Source organism: Panulirus ornatus, chromosome 5, assembly GCF_036320965.1.
Source record: "Panulirus ornatus isolate Po-2019 chromosome 5, ASM3632096v1, whole genome shotgun sequence".
NCBI lineage: Eukaryota > Metazoa > Arthropoda > Malacostraca > Decapoda > Palinuridae > Panulirus > Panulirus ornatus.
The window spans coordinates 38333579-38359048 of NC_092228.1; the positions used below are offsets into that span (position 1 = coordinate 38333579).

Sequence of the window (25470 nt, forward strand, 5' to 3'; positions counted from 1 at the left end):
TCAAATGTTTGAATATTTTGATGCTGGATACAGCAATCAAATTATGAAAATGAGATAATTATTGTATGAATCATTAAATCCCCATCCTCTGCCCATCAGTTTGGAAATTCACATTTAAGATCTTGAAAGACCTGATACTTCTGTCTTTTTTTTACCTCCTGTTGATACATTTCCATTATTTTTTTTTTTTTTGTCACTCCCCCTGCACCCATCAAGAAAATGGGCCGGAATGAAAAAACACTCGAAGAGAGTGCGATTTCTAAGAAAGGATGTGAACTTGGATTTTCTAACGCATCCCATGTTTTTGGGGTAAATGAGGTGCAGGTATGTCATGTAAGCTTTGAAATTTGTTTATGTTTCTCTGATATGAGAGAATCCCATACTTTTTAGTCTGTAGCCATATAATGTAATTAATTGGCTATTGTCATCAGGCTGTACTGGAGCAGAATTTCTGATGTTTTGACTTTTCAGAAAATGCTTTAAGTTTTTCCATACAACTGTATTGATTCATAACCTGTCCTTGGCATTGCATATATTTATGCTGTGGAGACTGAGTACAGACCCTTAAATAATTACATTAATTGGGCAGTTGGTTATTGGACTGTTAGCATGTGTTATTGACTCAGATTCATATTTTCAAGATTCACTGTACTTACTGTGGATTGATCCTTGAATGAAATTTATTTAGAACAGGTTGAGTGATCATTAAGAGGTAAAATGTTAAGGCAGTATACTTCTCATGGGGATTTTGGGGCACCTGTTACTGAGAACATGATGTATGCTATTTCTTTTTACTTGAGGATGAGGCACTGGAGTGAATCTCCTCCGTATATAGTATTTGTGCTTTTGATAGTAAAAATTTTTCAGCTTTATTTCTCTGAATTTCAAAATAATCATATCTCAATCATGGATATCTATGTTTTTTTTGTTTCTTTGGAAATTTGCATTGTGGAGTGAGAAAGATATAATCAAAAACACGTATGAAATATTTTACTTGGAGTGATTTCTGGTAAAATCATAATGCATTAAACAGAGGTATATAACAGGAAAAAAGAAAAATGGTTATAAGGAAAGGGGAAAAAGAGGGTAAGTTTAGGTTTTGGAGAGAATGTGTTGCACTGACTTTGATGTAAATTAAGGAATATATGGAAATATTCCAAGATTGGAAAAAGAAAGCAAGGAGCGAGAAGAGAAAATAAGTAATGGGGATGATCAGTTGTGAGTAAAATAAGTATGTATTTAGGATATGGTCACAGTTTACCAGATTTGTCTTAGGGAAACTGGGTGCCTCTGTCTTCTTGCCATCCTGCAGGAATGGGACAGGGAACCCCAGTTAAGCAAAATTAATTTCCAAAACATGTAAATGTACAAACTGTAGCCAGCCTTTGTCAATGGAGAAGATGATAGGTTGATAGATTAGAACAAATGATACTTAGAAGTGTTCATGATTGTCATTGGGGGAAGTAATATTATCTATATTGGGCTTAGATGGAAGCAGGTTGGATAAAGGGAGAACATTCAGTATAGTTTGAGAACAAGGATGTAGTTAAGGTGATAAGAGGTGAAGACCAGATAATTGAAAAGTTGTTGAGGGAGGATGTGCAGGGAATGTAAATGTTTTCATTCATCATGTTGGAGAGGTTTGAGTAATGGTAATACTGCAAAGAAATGGATGGATCAAATGAATACTTTTTCATTAAGGATAAGGTGTTCAGATTGTACCGTGCCTTTTTGTTGATATTTGGATGTTCGTGTTGAATAATCTCTATAGAAGGATTAATTTTTAATTATTTATTATCTATTTATTATACTTGATCACCGTCCCCTTGTCAGCGAAGTAGCACCAGGAAACAGGCAAAGAAAGACTCATCCACTTCTATACAGCCATACATACATAGATGCACATATAAGTACATATACATACATATACATAACAACATATTCATGTATACATACATATACATATAAACACATGTACATATACTTGCTTGCCTTTTTTTTTTTCCTGGCACCACCTCACCCCACAGGAAACAGCATTGCCACCCTTTGTGTCAGTGGGGTAGTGCCAGGAAACAGATGAATAAAGGCCACATTCACTCACACTCAGTCTGTAACTGTTGTGTGTAATGCACCAAAACTACAGCTCCCTATCCACATCCAGGCCCCACAGACCTTTCCATGGTTTACCCCAGACGTTTCACAGGCCCTGGTTCAGTGCATTGACAACATGTCAGCCCTGGTATACCACATCATTGAGGTGTTTCAGATATCTGAATTATCTTGCTGTAAGTGATGTCTTTAAAATCATTTCATTGTTAACTAGAAACAAAAATATTAGATAGTTCATGAAAAAATTAGTAATTAATTACTTAGGAGACATATTACAGGATGATAGTGTTCATTTTTGGGGTTGTATGTATTGTTGGTTGAATGATATATTATTCCCTTTAGTTTACCCATTTTGTTCCTTTTTAGTCTGTTTGTATTCTTGATTGTGGTAGGTTCAGTGTTACACCTAAATTTCTTAATCCATTAAGTAGGGGATATATTATATCATCAGTTGTTGAACTCCCAAGGTTGTATTGTATCATGAGCATAACCACATTCGCTTTTCCATCTACTTTCTCACCTATGAGCTTCAGAGAGACCGTTTGTTAATGGAGGGTTGAAATATTGTTTTACCTCCTGAAATGAGGTATATCCAAAAGGATTCATTCTGTTGATCATCATGAAAAATAAGAGGCAGGCAAACTTTTTCAGGATTTAGTGACCACTTAGTAACCCATCCAGGCACATGGCACATAGGTGAGGTAGGACCAAGTAACCTCATGATCACATTTATGTACACTTTTTCATTGTTGCTGTTTAGACCTTGCTTGACGTTGGCTTCCACTATCTTCTTTGTTTGTGGCTTTAAATTTATGGGCCAGATTGGTGAAATCTCCTACTCATGGCCAGATTGGTGAAATTTCCTACTCATGGGTTTTTCCTGACATGAATCATCACTTTATTGTATTTTCAGAACTAATGTACCTGGAAACTACACTGGTGTCAGTTATTACAATATGGACAATATGGTAATGATTTAGGCTTTTTGAGGATGGTTATACTACCACAGCTTTTTGATTAAGTTTTGCATTTATTGTTTTCATCGTAGAATGATTCTGCATCTTCTGATTTCTTCATACTTCTTTTTGCTGTTTTCCTCACAGTGAAATAGCACCAGGAACAGGTGAATAACAGTCTCATGCATTCAGATCCTTTTTCCAGTTATCATGTGTCAAGGTAGAGAGTTGAGCGAAAGTTTTGGTACTTGGTATACATATGGACGTGAGGCAGAGCTGTGTGATTCCACCATTGCTTTTTACCATATAGAGTCCACAGTAAGCCTTGTCTGCCCCCAATATATTTTCAGAGGCAACACATAGCAAAGATTTATTGTGGGTATAAGCACATGACACTCTCAGGGTGAAATCTTCCTATATCTGGTCGTTAAGACTAGTGTTTCTAACGAGGTGAGCACCAGCAGTGCGACTCAGTGTGCCTCAGGCTATCATAAGGGAATGATGATCTTTATATATTCTTCCAAGCCGCCACTTTATTTTGGGAATTCCACTAATGTGCACTTACGTAAATGTAAGGAGTGGGATAAGTGAAGACTCTTTTGCAATGGTCACCCCTTTGATGGGAGTTCCCAGAGGGAATGGGCATCAAAGATATAGATTAGATAGATGAAGTGAATGAAACAAAATACTTTGAGGTGGTTTGAGCATATGGAAATAATGCAAGATGGGGAGTTTGCAGGGAGCAGGGAGAGTGTTCGATGGTACTGTTAAAAGGGGTTGGTTTGAGAGAAAGATCACAGGTGACATGGGAAACTAGAGTGGAAGAGTACTGGAGGGAGAGGATGGGGGAAGAATGTGCACATTGGTGTATGCAAAGGAGGCATATAAGGACAGTGATAAGTGAAGACACTTTTGCCATGGTCATCCCCTTGATAGGAGTCCCTGGAGGCAATGGGCATCAGAGATAAAGGTAGACAGGTAGGTATACAGATAGATAGGTAGAAAGTGGAAGAAGACTAGAGAATTACAGTATTGGTTAAGGTATGTCAAAGGTCAAACATAAGCTGAGATGTTTAAGGGGAGGGCTAAAAAAGAAGTCAAGGATGCTATTGAACAAGACCTACAGATTGATTTGGCTGGAACTCAGAAACTGCTTTACGGTATAACATTGAACTACAGAGAAGGAACAAATACAGTGTATGCCACAAAGGATCATTGCGGAGAGAATTTATGAGTAAAATATTAGGAGTAGCGTTACTCCTAAAACAGTAGTGGTGGGAGTATGTGATTTAGCGTAAGAAAGAAAACTCTATATTGATATGGGTAAAACTGAAAGTGGATGGAGAGAGATGGGTGATTATTGGTGCATATGCACCTGGGCATGAGAAGAAAGATCATGAGAGGCAAGTGTTTTGGGAGCAGCTGGGTGAGTGTGTTAGTAGTTTTGATGCACGAGACCAGGTTATAGTGATGGGTGATTTGAATGCAAAGGTGAATAATGTGGCAGTTGAGGGAATAATTGGTGTACATGGGGTGTTCAGTGTTGTAAATGGAAATGGTGAAGAGCTTGTAGATTTATGTGCTGAAAAAGGACTGGTGATTGGGAATACCTGGCTTGAAAAGAGAGATATACATAAGTATACGTATGTAAGTAGGATAGATGGCCAGAGAGTGTTATTGGATTATGTGTTAATTGATAGGCACTCAGAAGAGAGACTTTTGGATGTTAATGTGCTGAGAGGTACAACTGGAGGGATGTCTGATCATTATCTTATGGAGGTGAAGGTGAAGATTTGTAGAGGTTTTCAGAAAAGAAGAGAGAATGTTGGGGTGAAGAGAGTGGTGAGATTAAGTGAGCTTGGGAAGGAGACTTGTGTGAGGAAGTACCAGGAGAGACTGAGTGCAGAATGGAAAAAGGTGAGAGCATAGGACTTAAGGTGAGTGGGGGAGGAATGGGATGTATTTAGGGAAGCAGTGATGGCTTGCGCAAAAGATGCTTGTGGCATGAGAAGCGTGGGAGGTGTGCAGATTAGAAAAGGTTGTGAGTGGTGGGATGAAGAAGGAAGATTGTTAGTGAAAGAGAAGAGAGAGGCATTTGGACGAGTTTTGCAGGGAAATAGTGCAAATGACTGGGAGATGTATAAAAGAAAGAGGCAGGAGGTCAAGAGAAAGGTGCAAGAGATGAAAAAGAGGGCAAATGAGAGTTGGGGTAAGAGAGTATCATTAGATTTTAGGGAAATAATAAGATGTTTTGGAAGGAGGTAAATAAAGTGCGTAAGACAAGAGAACAAATGGGAACATCAGTAAAGGGGGCTAATGGAGAGGTGATGTGAGAAGGAGATGGAGTGAGTATTTTGAAGGTTTGTTGAATGTGTTTGATGATAGAGTGGCAGATATAGGGTGTTTTGGACGAGGTGGTGTGCGAAGTGAGAGGGTTAGGGAAAATGATTTGGTAAACAGAGAAAAGGTAGCAAAAGCTTTGCAGAAGATGAAAGCTGGCAAGGCTGTGGGTTTGGAAGGTATTGCAGTGGAATTTATTAAAAAAGGGGGTGACAGTGTTGACTGCTTGGTCAACAACACTGTGTGACTCATGGTGAGGTGCCTGAGGATTGGCGGAATGCATGCATAGTGCCATTGCACAAAGGCAAAGGGGATAAAGGTGAGTGCTCGAATTACAGAGGTATAAGTTTGTTGAATATTCCTAGGAAAGTATATGGTAGGGTATTGATTGAGAGGGTGAAGGCATGTACAGAGCATCAGATTGGGTAGGATCAGTGTGGTGTCAGAAGTGGTAGAGGATGTGTGGATCAGGTGTTTGCTTTGAAGAATGTATGTGAGAAATACTTAGAAAAGCAAATGGATTTGTATGTAGCATTTATGGATCTGGAGAAGGCATATGACAAGAGTTGATAGAGATGCTCTGTGGAAGGTATTAAGAGTATATGGTGTGGGAGACAAGTTATTAGAAGCAGTGAAAAGTTTTTATCGAGGATGTAAGGCATGTGTACATGTAAGAAAAGGGGAAAGTGATTGGTTCTCAGTGAATGTTGGTTTGCGGCAGGGGTGCGCGATGTCTCCACTGTTGTTTTATTTGTTTATGGATGGGGTTGTTAGGGAGGTGAATGCAAGAGTTTTGGAAAGAGGGGCAAGTATGCAGTCTGTTGTGGATGAGAGAGCTTGGGAAGCGAGTCAGTTGTTCGCTGATGATACAGCGCTGGTGACTGATTCGGGTGAGAAACTGCAGAAGCTGGTGACTGAGTTTGGTAAAGTGTGTGAAAGAAGAAAGTTGAGAGTAAATGTGAATAAGAGCAAGGTTATTAGGTACAGTAGGGTTGAGGAACAAGTCAATTGGGAGTTAAGTTTGAATGGAGAAAAACTGGAGGAAGTGGTGTTTTAGATATTTGGGAGTGGATTTGGCAACAGATGGACCCATGGAAGTGGAAGTGAGTCACAGGTTGGGGAGGGGGTGAAAGTTCTGGGAGTGTTGAAAATATGTGGAAGGCGAGAACATTATCTCGGAAAGCAAAAATGGGTATGTTTGAAGGAATAGTGGTTCCAACAATGTTATATGGTTGCGAGGCGTGGGCTATAGATAGAGTTGTGCGGAGGAGGGTGGCTGTATTGGAAATGAGATGTTTGAGGACAATATGTGGTATGAGATGGTTTGATCGAGTAAGTAATGAAAGGGTAAGAGAGATGTGTGGTAATAAAAAGATTGTGGTTTAGAGAGCAGAAGAGGGTGTTTTGAAATGGTTTGGTCACATGGAGAGAATATGTGAGGAAAGATTGACCAAGAGGATATATGTGTCAGAGGTGGAGGGAACGAGAAGTGGGAGACCAAATTGGAGGTGGAAAGATGAAGTGAAAAAGATTTTGAGTGATCAGGGCCTGAATATGCAGGAGGGTGAAATGCGTGCCAGGAATAGAGTAAATTGGAATTAAGTGATATCCCGGGGCCGATGTGTGTTCAGTGGATTGAACCAGGGCATGTGAAGTGTCTGGGGTAAACCATGGAAAGTTTTGTGGGGCCTGGATGTGGAAAGGGAGCTGTGGTTTCGGTGCATGATACATGACAGCTAGAGACTGAGTGTGAACGAATGTGGCCTTTGTTGTCTTTTCCTAGCTCTACCTTGCGCGCATGTGGGGGGGAGGGGATTGTCATTTCATGTGTAGCTGGGTGGCGACGGGAATGAATATAGGCAGCAAGTATGAATAATGTACATGTGTATATATGTATATGTCTGTGTATGTATATATATGTGTACATGGAAATGAATAGGTATATATATTTGCATGTGTGGATGTGTATGTATATACATGTATATGTGGGTGGGTTGGGCCATTTTTTCGTCTGTTTCCTTACGCTACCTCGCTAAAGTGGGAGACAGCGACAAAGTATAATAAATAAAAATATATAATAAGAATCAGAATATGTAGCCTCTCATTGTAAAGAATATTCTGAAGAGAAAGTGAAGATACTGGAGAGCTACTGTACGTAACTGAGGAAAACAGAAGGGAATTTGTATGAAATCCCACAGCCTGAGCTAAGTACTGAAGAGGTGGATAGAGTGGTCAAGATGAAAAATGTAAAAGCAGGAGAGAATGAAGAAATTCCAATAGATTCTAATGCAACTGATACAGATGCAATAGAATTACTTAAGCATATATTCAACACTACATGGAATCAGGCAGAGATGCTATTAGACTGGCAGAAAACTATTATTTGTCCAGTCTGTAAGAAAGGAGAAAAGAACTACTGCGGAAGTTATAGAGGAATTGCATTGTAATAACAAATGGAGAATAGAAAACTGTTAAAGAATACTTGTAGAAGATAAGTTATGAGAATCCTAAATGCTATCCATCGTAATAGAGGAAATAGTGATTTATTTTTTGCCCTTAAGATCTTAGTATGAAAATGTTGGAAATGGAACAAGAAGAGATGGCTGGCTTTCTTAGAGTTAAAGAAAGCTTTCAACAGACTAATACAAACAAACTATGAAAGATATTAGAAGACTGTTGTTATGGAATAGCAGGAATTGGAACCAGGCACTGAACTATACATTTGTCTCACTACTGAGTGTTCTGTGTAAGGTTCTGGAAAAGATTATTAGAAAGTAAGTACATGGCTTTCTGTGGAGGAAGACAGCATGGTTTTAGTGAGAAGTCATATGTAACTTATCTCTTAGAGTTTTATAAGAGAGTAAGCTCAGTCCTGGACAGAAGGAAGGTTGGATGGATTGCTTGTATCTGGATTGCCAGAAAGAATTTGACTCTGTAAAGCATGGTAGGCTGATTAAGAAGCTGGATGGCTGGATAGGAATGAGGGGACACTCCTTCAATGAAAGAAGATTATCTCAGTTAGAGGAAACAGAGGTTGGGTTCTGGAACCATACTCTTCTTGATCTATGCCTGAAGGTATAACCTTATGTGAATATATTTGCAGATTGATTACAAGCTTTAAGTTTTTAAAAGAGATGATATGGACGATGAACAGTTCTTTGAGAGCTTTAGGATAGAGCAACCAGAGGACATAACATAAGATTGAGTAAGAAGCCTTTTAAAAAGTATATAAAGAAATACTTTTATAGTATGAAAGTGGTAGATGAATGGAGTGAAAAGACCATGGACATGGTCATTGTAGACAGTTTGCAGATTTATGAGTTTGTATGTTCAAGACTTGGGACTCCATGAGTGTAAAACTTCCTTCTCATATAGTACAAATAGGTAATTAGGGGCATTTCTCAGGTTACAGAAATATCTGTTTGGAGGCATTAAGGGTTAAATAGTCTACAGGTTGTTACATTCATGGTCAGTGAAGTTCAGTTTAAGCAAATGCAGTGTAATGAAGGGGAATGGGGAAAGAAAACCCAGGTATAACTATGATTTGGTAAAAAATGCTTCATGAATCTGTTTGTCAAAGGACTTTGGAGTCAAAATAGTTCTCAAGCTGTTGCTAGAACATTGTTTAGGAGGCAAATAATCTAATAATTATTCTTAAAGTTACGTTTACATGAATAAAGAAATGTCCAGTAAATTACATTATCTAAAGCTTATATTAGACTGAGATTAGAGTGTGGATCTCAAATTGGATCATTATGCTTCAGAAACATTAAGATTGCACAGTGAAAGTTCTGAGGAAGGTAACAAAGAATGTGCCTGAAATAAGAAAGCTGAGTTAAAAAGATATATTGGATCCCAAAAAGTTTTGCACCAAAGAAGAAAGATGGATGGTGGAAGGTGATAACAGCCTTTGAGTTTCATCAGTTACAGGTTGACCATGAACAGTACTTTGAAAAAGGAAAAGAAAGAGTAAAAGGAGGTTTTATTGTCAAACTGAATAAGGAACTTGTTTGAAAAGATGTAAGGTGAGTACTTCCTTAGTAACAGAGTTGTAGATGATTGAATAAGCTAAGTACTGAATTATGACATTTTCTTGAGTTATATGGTAATACAGAAAGTTTAAGAAATGGGCCCCATGAGTTTAGATATGTGCAGACACATGTATGAAGAAACCAGGGCATGATGGAACATACTGTACTGGGGATGGGAGATGGGTGAGTAAAGCACAGAATATTTTTGTAATGTGAAGTGCAGTGGGAGGTAGATATGGAGGAGATTCACCATGTCCATCCTAAAGTTCCTGAAAGATGTTTTTATGATACTTCTCTTTGATATAAATGTGAAACTGAATTGGTTATATATTTTTATCCCTTGTGATCAGAGGTCTTATAAAATGAAATCATTAGATTGCATCAGAATCAAGTATACCAGTAGGATTATTTTATTAAGAGTAAAATGAAAACAGGATTGCTATTAAATTTTAAGGCTTACATGAACTCATCACTTATTTATCAATCATTTGTTTATTCAGTGGTTTGCAGATTAATAAGCAAAATCATGTAATTCTTAATAATTTGAGATTAATTTAAGAGAAAATTTAGGATACTGAAGTTGGAAATACATCCAAATATATGTTTATCCAGTATTTTGTGAATTAATAAGCAGAATCATGTAGTGCTTATTAATATGGGTGAAAATTTAGGAGACTGAAGTTGGAGCATGATTCAAGACTTAATAGTTGGTGGTAGATCTACCATAGACAGAACAAGAAAATTACCCTAATTTTCTGTAGTAATCCATTGAACTTGATACCTGAGCAAGATAACCTATAAGTTTTTAGCATCAGTGTCCCTCTTGTAGAGCGTTATTTTCTTATACTTAAAAATTTTTAGTCATTGTGAAAGAAATTTGTACATACAACATTTTTATTTTATCTTCATTTAGAACCATTGTAAAGAATTAATTTTAAGTGTCAGAGACAAAAATTTAGGATGGGGGATTTTTTTATTTATTTATTAAGGAATATTAAAAAAAAATATGGGAATGAAGCCATATTGCAGTATTTTCTAAAAGCATTAAAACTGCTGAGTCAGATGGTTGTAAAGGAAGATGCACTTATCTTGATTATGAATTTTAGTAAGGGTTAAATATTGGAATAACTAACTAATTCTCCTTTTCAGGTATCTATGGGTAGCAATGTAAGTGACAAGAAAAGTTACATCATATCAGGACACTGGGATCCTACCGACCCTGTTTTTGTTGTACTTAATCAGGAAACTCCCAGGGATCGGAGAGTCTTCATGACAGTTGCCATAGATCTAGTCATAAGTAAGTGAAAACTGATTTATGAATTCAGAAAACTAGGAACATTATAAAAGATATGATGTGTATTAATTTGGTAATCTTTGATAGGAAAATCTTTAAAGACTGGTTGTCTTTTAAAAGTACTCTATCATGTATATAATGAAAAATTATAATAAAGTTCTTACTGCATTATGCTTGCTTGAGCTTACACCATGAGGGGAAAAGTCATATTTAGCAAGGCTGCATCTTCAGCAGGTGATGAAACAGAATACAATCTTACCAGAGAACTTTAAGCATTAGAAGAGTCCATCTGTCCCTGTAACAGAGTGTAGCACAGCCTTGGAGCTGCAGGAGCCCTTAGAAAAGGGGTCTTAGGGTAACACCAAGACTTTCTCAAAAGGGTCATGTGGTAATAAATCATAATGATTAAAATGAATACTCAGTTAACTGGATTTGAGAGTTAAGGCTTTATGGCTTACAGTACATATTTGCTCTCATGAGTTTACATGAGAAAGACAGACAACAGGAGGCCTCATTGGCCTGCAACTGGGTTGTCTGGTAAAAAAAAAAAGAGTTTAACTTGACAAGAGAATGTAATCCACTCAACAGTTTTTTAAGGTATCATAGACTCCCTGCTGCTGCACATTAGCTTTCTACTGTCTTTGTTACCACTGTCATTCATACAGTTTATTTCTGACATTTTTCTCAGAGTTTTCATGAATTTATAAAATATTTGTCTTAACGAATTTTGAAGGTATTTATATTATTAGCAGTCACCACGTCTGATAACTTATTCCAGGGCTGAACACACTTATAGGAAAAGAAGCTTTATCCATGTCTGTACTACATCCTTTAGCTGTCTGAGTTTTATTCCATTTGTCATGGTAACTGTATTTTCTTGTATTTCAAAAAGATGTTCATAATATACTTTATCAAACTTGTTCAGAATTTTGAACACTTGAATTAAGTTGCTGCAAAGTCTGTGTTTTTAAGGGAGCAGAGATCCAATTGTTTTAGCCTCTCTTCGTATGCCAGATTTGTAAGGGATGGAATAATTTTCGTCGTGTATCATTGTGCTCTAAATTTTCCTCGTCCTTTTTATATTTTGGGGACCAAAACTGGACTGCATATTCAAGGTGTGGTCATACTAGAGAATTATAAAGTATGAGCATTGTTTCTGGTGTCTTGTAATACATGTTCCTGGCTGTGACACCTAACATTTGGTTGCCTTTTTTACTTGCTGCTTGACACTGTTTTAGTGTATTTCAGATTGCTGGTAATGACAACTCCAAGATCCATTTCTTCATTCACTTTAGTTGGAGAGCTTCTGAATAGTCTGTTGTTGTAATGTATATACTTGTCTCCAAAGTGCATAACTTTAAACTTGTCTACATTAAACTTTGTTTGTCAGCTGTCTGACCACTCTGCTAGTAAGTAAGATCTCTGAATCATTTTGCAGTCCTGCCTGTTTACAGCTGTACCTCCTAGTTTAGTATCATCAGCAGATTTTGAAATCTAAGATATGAGATCAAGTTCTAGGTCATTAATGTATATTATGAAAAGAATTAGGCCTAGGACCGACCCGTGTCACACCACTTGATCCGTCTAGTCAATCTGAGGCTTCACTGTTTAATACTGCACGCTGCTTTCTTCTGGTAAGCTGGGCTCTGATCCATGTACAGAGTTCTTCACCGATTCCATGTGCTTTAAGTTCATGTAAAAGTAATTTATGAGGTACTTTATCGAAAGCCTTTTTTGAAATCTAAGTATACTACATCAGATGGTACTTTTTTGTCCCAATTCTGATAATTAACATTTAAGATATTCCAGCAAATTTGTCAGGCAGGCTCTTCTATTCTGGAAACTGTGTTGGTTGTCCAATATAATTTTGTGATCTAGGAATGTGACAATTTCATCTCTTAATTTTTCCTTCGTTTTACTTAACACTGATGTAAGGCTAATTGGGCGGTAGTTCAAGGCACATTTTTGTCTCCTTTTATATATATAGGAGTAATATTTGCTAGTTTCCAGTCAGTTGGCGCATAACCATCTGATAGAAATTTGTGGAATATTTTTGTTATGGGGTATATCAGCTGTCTCCTAACCTCTTTTAAAAATCTTGGAGCTAAGTTATCTGGGTCATTGGATTTGTTAGAATTTAATTGGTCCAGGTACTTCAGAGCTCTTTATTTCTCTAACCTTCAATTCTTCTTCATCAGATCCTTGAAACAGTTTCATTGGTTTCAGTATTCAAGATGTTTCTTCAGTTGTGAATACGGGGTTAAAGGAATAAGGAGCGGGGGGCTGGAAATCCTCCCCTCTCGTTATTTTTTTTTTTTTTTTTTTTTTCCAAAAGAAGGAACAGAGAAGGGGGCCAGGTGAGGATATTCCCTCAAAGGCCCAGTTCTCTGTTCTTAACGCTACCTCGCTAATGCGGGAAATGGCGAATAGTTTGAAAGAAAGGAATAATTTAGTATTTTTTATTATTATGCTTGATTGCTGTTTCCTGTGTCAGTGAGCTAGTACCAGGAAACAGATGAAGAAAGACCCATCTACTCATATACACACATATATACATATACGTACATTCCTATGAGTCCATAGGGAAAATGAAACATGATAAGTTCCCAAGTGCACTTTCGTGTAATAATCACATCATCAGGGGAGATACGAGAAAGAAATATAAGTCAGCTGATATACAACAAAGAGACGTAGCTAGGATGCCATTTGGTAAACACATGAATGTCCTAAACAGACAATGAGTATATCATAAACTTATTATGTGGACAAGAAGGGGAATTGTTTTGAAATTTTATCAACAATAAAGATATCCAATTTGTGTAGCCCATCACTAATATTAAGGTTATAATTCTTTGTGTATTTAATCATAGAAGATTTGATGATATTTCTTGTGGTACTGGAGTTAGAGTTAATAACTGAGATGGCATTACTCCAGTCAATACAATGATCGTAATTTTTCATGTGATTAAACGAGGCATTTGATTCATGCCCTGTTCCTGTACAATATTTATGTTTCTTAAGTCCAACAGAAAGATCCTTACCAGTCTGCTTAACATAAAACTTATCACAATTTCCACATGGCACCTTATAGATACATCCAGGAGAATTTTTCGGTGAGTTCGTGACTTATATTTCTTTCTTTCTTGTATCTCTCCTGTTGATGTGATTATTACACGAAAGTGCACTTGGGAAATTATTGTGTTTCATTTTCCCCATGGACTCAGGAATATACTTGATCACATGCAAAATTGTGATCCTTTCCAATACGTACATACACGTACACATACATATACATATCAACATATACACATATTTATCCCTGGGGATAAAGAATACTTCCCACGTATTCCCTGCGTGTCGTAGAAGGCGACTAAAAGGGAGGGCGCTGGGGGCTGGAAATCCTCTCCTCTCATTTTTAATTTTCCAAAAGAAGGTACAGAGAAGGGGGCCAAGTGAGGCTTTCCCCTCAATGGCTCAGGCCTCTGTTCTAATGCTACCTCGCTAATGCGGGAAATGGTATATTTATTTTATTTATTTTGCTTTGTCGCTGTCTCCTGCGTTAGCGAGGTAGTGCAAGGAAACAAACGAAAAAATGGCCCAACCCACCCACATACACATGTATATACATACACGTCCACACACGCAAATATACATACCTATACATCTCAACGTATACATATATATACACACACAGACATATATATATATATATATATATATATATATATATACATGTACATAATTCATACTGTCTGCCTTTATTCATTCCCATTGCCACCTCGTCACACATGAAATAACAACCCACTCCCCCTCATGTGTGCGAGGTAGCGCTAGGAGAAGACAACAAAGGCTCCATTCGTTCACACTCAGTCTCTAGCTGTCATGTAATAATGCACCAAAACCACAGCTTCCTTTCCACATCCAGGCCCCACAGAACTTTCCATGGTTTACCCCAGACGCTTCACATGCCCTGGTTCAATCCATTGACAGCACGTCGACCCTGGTATACCACATCGTTCCAATTCACTCTATTCCTTGCACGCCTTTCACCCTCCTGCATGTTCAGGCCCCGATCACTCAAAATCTTTTTCACTCCATCTTTCCACCTCCAATTTGGTCTCCCAATTCTCCTCGTTCCCTCCACCTCTGACACATATATCCTCTTTGTCAATCTTTCCTCACTCATTCTCTCCATGTGACCAAACCATTTCAAGACACCCTCTTGTGCTCTCTCTACCACACTCTTTTTATTACCACACATCTCTCTTACCTTTTTAACTTTCTAAAAGGGGAAACAGAAGAAGGAGTCATGCGGGGAGTGCTCATCCTCCTCGAAGGCTCAGATTGGGGTGTCTAAATGTGTGTGGATGTAACCAAGATGAGAAAAAAGGAGAGATAGGTAGTATGTTTGAGGAAAGGAACCTGGATGTTTTGGCTCTGAGTGAAACGAAGCTCAAGGGTAAACGGGAAGAGTGGTTTGGGAATGTCTTGGGAGTAAAGTCAGGGGTTAGTGAGAGGACAAGAGCAAGGGAAGGAGTAGCACTACTCCTGAAACAGTATGTGATAGAGTGTAATAAAGTGAATTCTAGATTGATATGGGTAAAACTGAAAGTTTGTCCTCAAACATCTCATTTCCAGCACATCCACCCTCCTGCACGCAACTCTATCCATAGCCCACGCCTCGCAACCATACAACATTGTTGGAACCACTATTCCTTCAAACATACCCATTTTTGCTTTCTGAGATAATGTTCTCGACTTCCATGTGGGAAATGGTGAATGGTATAAAAAAATTTTTTTTTTTTTTTTTTTTTTGCTTTGTCGCTGTCTCCCACGTTTACGAGGTAGCGCAAGGAAAGAGACGAAAGAAATGGCCCAACCCACCCTCATACACATGTATATACATACGTCCACACACACAAATATACATACCTACACAGCTTTCCATGGTTCACCCCAGACGCTTCACATGCCCTGATTCAATCCACTGACAGCACGTCAACCCCGGTATACCACATCGATCCAATTCACTCTATTCCTTGCCCTCCTTTCACCCTCCTGCATGTTCAGGCCCCGATCACACAAAATCTTTTTCACTCCATCTTTCCACCTCCAATTTGGTCTCCCACTTCTCCTCGTTCCCTCCACCTCCGACACATATATCCTCTTGGTCAATCTTTCCTCACTCATTCTCTCCATGTGCCAAAACCATTTCAAAACACCCTCTTCTGCTCTCTCAACCACGCTCTTTTTATTTCCACACATCTCTCTTACCCTTACGTTACTTACACGATCAAACCACCTCACACCACACATTGTCCTCAAACATCTCATTTCCAGCACATCCATCCTCCTGCGCACAACTCTATCGATAGCCCACGCCTCGCAACCATACAACATTGTTGGAACCACTATTCCTTCAAACATACCCATTTTTGCTTTCCGAGATAATGTTCTTGACTTCCACACATTCTTCAAGGCTCCCAGGAGTTTCGCCCCCTCCCCCACCCTATGATTCACTTCCGCTTCCATGGTTCCATCCGCTGCCAGATCCACTCCCAGATATCTAGAACACTTTACTTCCTCCAGTTTTTCTCCATTCAAACTTACCTCCCAGTTGACTTGACCCTCAACCCTACTGTACCTAATTACCTTGCTTTTATTCACATTTACGCTTAACTTTCTTCTTTCACACACTTTACCAAACTCAGTCACCAGCTTCTGCAGTTTCTCACATGAAACTGTATCATCAGCGAACAACAACTGACTCACTTCCCAAGCTCTCTCAACCCCAACAGACTTCATACTTGCCCCTCTTTCCAAAACTCTTGCATTTACCTCCCTAACAACCCCATCCATAAACAAATTAAACAACCATGGAGACATCACACACCCCTGCCGCAAACCTACATTCACTGAGAACCAATCACTTTCCTCTCTTCCTACACGTACACATGCCTTACATCCTCGATAAAAACTTTTCACTGCTTCTAACAACTTGCCTCCTACACCATATATTCTTAATACCTTCCACAAAGCATCTCTATCAACTCTATCATATGCCTTCTCCAGATCCATAAATGCTACATACAAATCCATTTGCTTTTCTAAGTATTTCTCACATACATTCTTCAAAGCAAACGCCTGATCCACACATCCTCTACCACTTCTGAAACCACACTGCTCTTCCCCAATCTGATGCTCTGTACATGCCTTCACCCTCTCAATCAATACCCTCCCATGTAATTTACCAGGAATACTCAACAAACTTATACCTCTGTAATTTGAGCACTCACTCTTATCCCCTTTGCCTTTGTACAATGGCACTATGTACGCATTCCGCCAAACCTCAGGCACCTCACCGTGAGTCATACATACATTAAATAACCTTACCAACCAGTCAATAATACAGTCACCCCCTTTTTTAATAAATTCCACTGCAATACCATCCAAACCTGCTACCTTGCCGTCTTTCATCTTCCGCAAAGCTTTTACTACCTCTTCTCTGTTTACCAAATCATTTTCCCTAACCCTCTCACTTTGCACACCACCTCGACCCAAACACCCTATATCTGCCACTCTATCATCAAACACATTCAACAAACCTTCAAAATACTCACTCCATCTCCTTCTCACATCACCACTACTTGTTATCACCTCCCCATTTGTGCCCTTCACTGAAGTTCCCATTTGCTCCCTTGTCTTACGCACTTTATTTACCTCCTTCGAGAACATCTTTTTATTCTCCCTAAAATTTAATGATACTCTCTCACCCCAACTCTCATTTGCCCTCTTTTTCACCTCTTGCACCTTTCTCTTGACCTCCTGTCTCTTTCTTTTATACATCTCCCACTCAATTGCATTTTTTCCCTGCAAAAATCGTCCAAATGCCTCTCTCTTCTCTTTCACTAATAATCTTACTTCTTCATCCCACCACTCACTGCCCTTTCTGATCAACCCACCTCCCACTCTTCTCATGCCACAAGCATCTTTTGCTTGTGGCAAATATACATATACACATATACATACATACACATACACAGACATGTACACATATACACGTGTACATACTTATAGTTGTTTGCCTCCATCCATTCCCGGCACCACCCCACCCCATAGGAAACGGCATTACCACCCCCCTGCATTAGCGAGGTAGCACCAGGAAAACGGACAAATAAAGGCCACATTTGTTCACAGTCTCTGTCATGTGTATTGCACGAAAACCACAGCTTTCTATCCACATGCAGGCCCAACAGATCTTTCCATGTTTGCCCCTGACATTTCACATGCCCTTGTTCAGTCCATTGGCAGCACGTCGAAAATGATAATTTAGTATGGTAGCCATTTTCTTGTCATCAGTAGTTAGTATGTCACGCTCATTTCGTAATAGTTCAATTTCTTCTTTTACTGTCTTCCTTGGACTTATATATTTGAAGAATTCCATAGAATTATTCTTAACTTTCAAGGAAATTCTTTTTTTTTTTCCTCGTGTTTACTCTCTTTTATGACCTTCTTACACTCTCTTTGGATTTTGATTGATTCATGGCGATTTTCATAGTCCCTATTGATATGAATTTCTGATATGTTTTCTTTTCTTTTGGCAAATTAGTCCTTTTCTCCTATTCCTCCATGATTGTTTTGAAATATTGCAAGTTTTCTTTGTAATTCGTGGAATGTGCTTTTTCAGTCTCGAGTAGTGTGTTTTTAGGATTATTCCACGTTTCTCCTACTGTGTGAATGTCAAGAAGTTTTGTCCAGTTGGTACTGCGAATTTCGTGTCTAATGTTTCCAGAATTTGCTTGCCTTTAATCTGGGATCTAGGAGTTAGTTATTTATTTCATAATATAAATTTATCTCTAATCTAATCAAACTATGATAGCTGTTTGACAAACTCTTGCCTACTTTGCAAGAGTTAAGTTTGTGTTACTGGAGAGGAAGAGATCAAGAATGTTTTTACCTCTGGTTGGTTTTCTAATTATCTGTTCTAGAAATGCATTTTCAATCAGTTCTGTTGGTCTTGTTTCCTCTCAATCACCTGTTAATGTGCTCCGATTTATGTTTGGAGTGTTGTAATCTCCTACTATTATAACCTCTGTACTGTTTATTATAGTTTTGATTTCATTGCATAGCATCGTCATCTTCATTTTGTTTGTAAGGTCCATAATTAATGCTGAGACGTAGTTTACTTTTGAACTAGTCATTAATGTCAGTATAAAGAGAGTCATAAGTGTGTGTGTGTGTGCCTACTTTGGTCATCTTAATAGCACTTTGATTGTTATCAATCTAGATCAAAACCACCACCTACCCTGTATAAGCAGTCTTTTGTAAATAGTTTGTACCCAGGTGTTGGTAACTCAGCATTTAAGTGTTTATTCTGAGTTTACCCACGTTTCTTAGATTGCAATAATGTTCAGTTTTTCAGTAACTGCATGGGACATAAGTTCTTCATGATTCATAATGATGCTCTGGGCATTTGTGTATATTAAATTCATTTTCCTTGGAGTTGATTTATGGACTGAATGTGCCTTTTATGTACTGTTTGTACGAGTGTTTGTATTATCACTGTTAATGTCTGCATGTGCAGCAGCAGGAGAGAGATGGTTCTCCATCTCTGCCTTACTTTGACCCTCCCTGCATTGGACCTGCTACTTTTACTGTAAAGAAATGTTATCATTGTTTATGTATGAAGGAGCTTCATGTTATCAGTTACAGTATTTGTTGATGTTTCACTAAGTTTCATTAAACGATTTGGTGAAGTTACCTTGTGTACATAATCATTTTCTTGATAACCAGGAATAGTGTTGTGCATTTTTTTTATTATTATACTTTGTCGCTGTCTCCCGCGTTAGCAAGGTAGCACGAGGAAACAAACGAAAGAATGGCCCAACCTGCCCACATACACATGTATATACATACATGTCCACACATGCACATATACATACCTATACATTTCAATGTATACATATATATACATACACAGACATATACATACCTATACATTTCAATGTATACATATATATACATACACAGACATATACATATATACACATGTACATAATTCACACTTGCTGCCTTTATTTGTTCCCGTCGCCACCCAGCCACTCATGAAATGACTACCCCCTCCCCCTGCACGCGCGCAAGGTAGCGCCAGGAAAAAGACAACAAGGGCCACATTCGTTCACACTCAGTCTCTAGCTGTCATGTATATTGCACCGAAACCAGTGTTGTGCATATTTACTTAATTTCTGTAGAACATACTAATTAACTGTGGAATGTATGAGGGGGTTCATTATTAGTGCTGGTGCATCTGGCCACAAGAACTAAGAGAGGTGATTATTTTGAGAATAACTGAGTGAGTGTGTCAGTAATTTTGATGATAGAGACCTGGTATTAATGATGGGTAATGAATTCAAAAGTGATTAATATGTTAGGCGAGTGTCATCAGAGGTACTCATAGGTACCTACTCTAACCTCTGCCTTTAAAACCTCAAAGACATTCTCAAACCATTCTTCTTCTTCCATCCCCTTGAGCTAAGTTTCACTAAAGTTTAGAACATGCAGGTACAACTCTTCAAAGATACATCCTTTCAGTGCCTTCTTCGCATTCTGGCTATATCCAAGCACATTCAGATTTCCCAATCAGAGCATTTGAGGAGGATGAATACTCCTCACTTAGCCCCTCCCTGGCGAATGATATGCTAAATTGTATTTTTCGTATTTTTTTTTCTACACAGTTCTCTTCACTAGGTTCCCACCTAACTCACTAGCTGATAATAATTCACATATTCAGGAAAATAATGGTGAAAATGGTTGCAGAAATTGAGTACTATATAGAAAATGAATGCTTGTGGTCCTGGGAGTCTAGCATCATTTTTCGTTAAAAACATTCATCTCATAGTCAGTGAATGATATTTTAATATCTTAATTAACCAGCCAGCAACACTGTCATTCCCTGTTTTGAGAAGTTCCAGTGCAGTTGCATCCACTCCTGCTGATTTTTCTCTTCATCTTATGTAAGGTATTCACCACCTCTTCTCTTTTTCACCAAAAGACTTGCCACTTAGAAATATCTTAAATTTTTAGCACATTTTTGCCTTGAAAATCTTGAACTGTCAAAGGATTTACATGTTCTCCATCAACAGGAGGTATCCAAGAGCCTGTTCGTTTTGTAATTGAAACCAAAGTTCGTGTATATCCCCAAAATGAGAGGTTCTGGTACTTCAGTAAGAAGCCACTTATCCATCTCTTCTCTCTTAAGCTCAAACAGGTGAGTATGAGTAGGTTAATGTTTTTTTTAATTATTCTTATTAAAATCAGTCATGCACATCATAATTCTAATGATGGACACCATTAGAGTGAGAAGTACCTTGTCAAGGTTGTACTCCCTTTTGTTAGCTGATGATGATACGACTTCACTGAAGGTAGCTTTTCTCTTGCAGTGTAACAATAAGCAAGCAGAGTCCATAGAGAAAGTATCATTGTTATTTATTTATTTTGCTTTGTTGCTGTCTCCCGCATTAGCGAGGTAGCGCAAGGAAACAGGTGAAAGAATGGCCTGACCCACCCACATACACATGTATATACATACATGTCCACACATTCAAATATACATACCTATACATCTCAGTGTACACATATATATATACACACACAGACATATACATATACACACATGTACATAATACATACTGTCTGCCTTTATTTATTCCCATCGCCACTCTGCCACACATGGAATAACAACCCCCTCCCCCCTCATGTGTGCGAGGTAGCGCTAGGAAAAGACAACAAAGGCCCCATTCGTTCACACTCAGTCTCTAGCTGTCATGTAATAATGCACCGAAACCACAGCTCCCTTTCCACATCCAGGCCCCACAGAACTTTCCATGGTTTACCCCAGACGCTTAACATGCCCTGGGGTTAGGGGAGAAAGAATACTTCCCATGCATTCCTCACGTGTCGTAGAAGGCAACTAAAGGGGACGGGAGCGGGGTGCCAGAAACCCTCCCCTCCTTGTATTTTAACTTTCTAAAAGGGGAAACAGAAGTATCATTGTTATGGCATATTATTTTCTGGGGTTTTAGTTGTATGCTTTCAGTAGTAAAAAACTTTCATTTTCAGTGGAGTTAATCACCCTGTCATTTAATGGTAAATTTTTCTTAATTTATGAATAGATGTTTGAAGTTTCATTGCACCTATTCATCCATATTATCATTTGTCTTCATGTTTGTTTTACAGATTCTATATTTATGCAGTACAGAATGGAAAAAGATAAGAACAAAGGACGTAAGGGGAGTGGGGGAGGAATGGGATGTATTTAGGGAAGCAGTACTGGCTTGCGCAAGGGATGCATGTGGCATGAGAAGCGTAGGAGATGGGCAGATTAGAAAGGGTAATGAGTGGTGGGATGAAGAAGTAAGATTATTAGTGAAAGAGAAGAGAGAGGCATTTGGGCGATTTTTGCAGGGAAATAATGCAAATGAGTGGGAGATGTATAAAAGAAAGAGGCAGGAGGTCAAGAGAAAGGTGCAAGAGGTGAAAAAGAGGGCAAATGAGAGATGGGGTGAGAGAGTATCATTAAATTTTAGGGAGAATAAAAAGATGTTTTGGAAGGAGGTAAATAAAGTGCGTAAGACAAGGGAACAAATGGGAACATCAGTGAAGGGGGCTAATGGGGAGGTGATAAGCAGTGGTGATGTGAGAAGGAGATGGAGTGAGTATTTTGAAGGTTTGTTGAATGTGTTTGATGACAGAGTGGCAGATATAGGGCGTTTTGGTTGAGGTGGTGTGCAAAATGAGAGGGTTAGGGAGGATGATTTGGTTAACAGAGAAGAGGTAGTAAAAGCTTTGCAGAAGATGAAAGCCAGCAAGGCAGGGGGTTTGGATGGTATTGCAGTGGAATTTATTAAAAAAGGGGGTGACTGTATTATTGACTGGTTGGTAAGGTTATTTAATGTATGTATGACTCATGATGTGGTGCCGGAGGATTGGGGAAATGCTTGCATCGTGCTATTGTACAAAGACAAAGGGGATAAAGGTGAGTGCTCAAATTACAGAGGTATAAGTTTGTTGAGTATTCCTGGGAAATTATATGGGAGGCTTTTGATTGAGAGGGTTAAGGCATATACAGAGCATCAGATTGGGGAAGAGCAGTGTGGTTTCAGAAGTGGTAGAGGATGTGTGGATCAGGTGTTTGCTTTGAAGAATGTATGTGAGAAATACTTAGAAAAGCAAATGGATTTGTATGTAGCATTTATGGATCTGGAAAAGGCATATGATAGAGTTGATAGAGATGCTTTGTGGAAGGTATTAAGAATATATGGTGTGGGAGGCAAGTTGTAAGAAGTAGTGAAAAGTTTTTATCGAGGATGTAAGGCATGTGTACATGTAGGAAGAGAGGAAAGTGATTAGTTCTCAGTGAATGTTGGTTTGTGGCAGGGGTGTGTGATGTCTCCATGGTTGTTTTATTTGTTTATGGATGGGGTTGTTAGGGAGGTGAATGCAAGATTTTTGGAAAGAGGGGCAAGTATGCAGTCTGTTGTGGATGAGAGAGCTTGGGAAGAGAATCAGTTGTTCGCTGATGATACAGTGCTGGTGGCTGATTCATGTGAGAAACTGCAGAAGCTGGTGACTGAGTTTGGTAAAGTGTGTGAAAGAAGAAAGCTGAGAGTAAATGTGAATAAGAGCAAGATTATTAGGTACAGTAGGATTGAGGCACAAGTCAATTGGGAGGTAAGTTTGAATGGAGAAAAACTGGAGGAAGTGAAGTGTTTTAGATATCTGGGAGTGGATTTAGCAGCGGATGGAAATATGGAAGCGGAAGTGAATCATAGGGTGGGGGAGGGGGCGAAAGTTTTGGGAGCTTTGGAAAATGTGTGGAAGTCGAGAAGGTTATCTTAGAAAGCAAAAATGGGAATGTTTGAAGGAATAGTGGTTCCAACAATGTTATATGGTTGCGAGGCGTGGGCTATAGATTGAATTGTGTGGAGGAGGGTGGATGTGCTGGAAATGAGATGTTTGAGGACAATATATGGTGTGGGGTGGTTTGATCAAGTAAGTAATGAAAGGGTAAGAGAGATGTGTGGTAACAAAAAGAGTGTGGTTGAGAGAGCAGAAGAGGGTGTTTTGAAATGGTGTGGTCACATGGAGAGAATGAATGCGGAAAGATTGACAAAGAGGATATATGTGTCATAGGTGGAGGGAACGAGAAGAAGTGGGAGACCAAATTGGAGGTGGAAAGATGGAGTGAAAAGGATTTTGAGTGATCGGGGCCTGAACATGCAGGAGGGTGAAAGGCGTGCAAGAGATAGAGTGGATAGGAATGATGTGGTATACCGGGGTCGATGTGCTGTTAGTGGATTGAACTAGGGGCCTGGATGTGGAAAGGGAGCTGTGGTTTTGGTGCATTATACATGACAGCTAGAGACTGAATGTGAACGAATGTGGCCTTTGTTTTTTCCTAGCACTACCTTGCACACATGCGGGGGGAGGGGGTTGTCATTTCATGTGTGGTGGGGTGGCGACTGGAATGAATAAGGGCAGTCAGTATGAATTGTGTACATGTGTATATATGTATATGTCTGTGTGTGTATATATATATGTATATGTTGAGATGTATAGGTATGTATATGTGCGTGTGTGGATGCGTATGTATATACGTGTGTGTGGGTGGGTTGGGCCATTCTTTCGTCTGTTTCCTTGCACTGCTTCACTAACGCAGGAGACAGCGACAAAGTATAATAAATAAATGATAATATTTATTTTGCCTTGTGTTGTCACAGTCAGGTATGTACTTTGAATGTTTTTCTGCATCACTGCATAGTGACATAGGTAGAATCTTAATTGGAGTTTCCCAGTGAAGGTTATTAAAATACCTAGAGCTCTCAAAGGCTTTTTTAAGTTTGCAAATTTTTACCAGAAGCAGGTTCTGCATGCTTACACTAAGAAAGTGAATATTCGAAAGAAATTAAGATTGCATCTGCATGTATTTATAGGGAAAATGAGGAAATACCGAGATAGAAGCTAAAGGAAATAATGAAAGACAATTGAGTGAAAAATAGTAATAAATGAATGATAGTTTAGTATGTATGTGTGACATCCTTCCTTATGGTGATGCAGTGTAATTTTTATCTGTGAAAACGACTATCAGTGGGAAACTTGTGTGTTATTTAGTGAGAGGATGCTGGTAGATCTCCAGTTCAGATCCCCTGGAACTGGACAGAGACATTTATTTTGATTTTGCTGATCTGTAATATATGTAAATGTGTACTAAGAGGTAGTAGCCGGTAGGCAACCATCAATCAGGGAGTCATATTACTGGTTAATGATTCATATGAGAAACTGCAGAGGTTGGAAAAGTGTGTGAAAGGAGAAAGTCGAGAGTAAATGTAAATAAGAGCAAGGTTATTAGGTTCAGTAGGGTTGAGGGACAAGTTATTTGGAAGGTAAGTTTGAATGAAGAAAAATTTGAGGAAGTGAAGTGTTTAGATATCTGGGAGTGGATTTAGCAGCAGATGGAACCATGGAAGCGGAAGTGAGTAACAGTGTGTGTTTGTGTGTGTGTGTGTGTGTGTGTGTGTGTGTGTGTGTGTGGGTGGGTGGGTGGGGGGGGGGGGGGGGGGGGGCAGGCAAAGGTTCTGGGAGTGATGAAGAATGTGTGTAAGAAGAGAATGTTATCTCAGAGAGCCAAAATAGGTATGTTTGAAGGAATAGTAGCTCCAACAATGTTACATGGGCTATAGAT

General features: G+C 38.8%; 1 protein-coding gene across 6 annotated transcripts in view; it reads left to right on the forward strand.

Moving 5' to 3' along the window:
* Positions 1–25470, forward strand: part of LOC139748664 (rab GTPase-activating protein 1-like) — a 158869-nt gene that overhangs the window by 52784 nt on the left and 80615 nt on the right. For 3 of the 6 annotated variants that reach the window (XM_071661926.1, XM_071661923.1, XM_071661924.1), the window contains exons 8-10: positions 217–324; positions 10586–10733; positions 20873–20997. In XM_071661926.1, the coding sequence (XP_071518027.1) occupies positions 217–324; positions 10586–10733; positions 20873–20997 (381 nt within the window). The remainder of the gene's footprint in view (positions 1–216; positions 325–10585; positions 10734–20872; positions 20998–25470) is intronic. The other 3 variants (XM_071661927.1, XM_071661928.1, XM_071661929.1) reach the window with 1 other exon arrangement.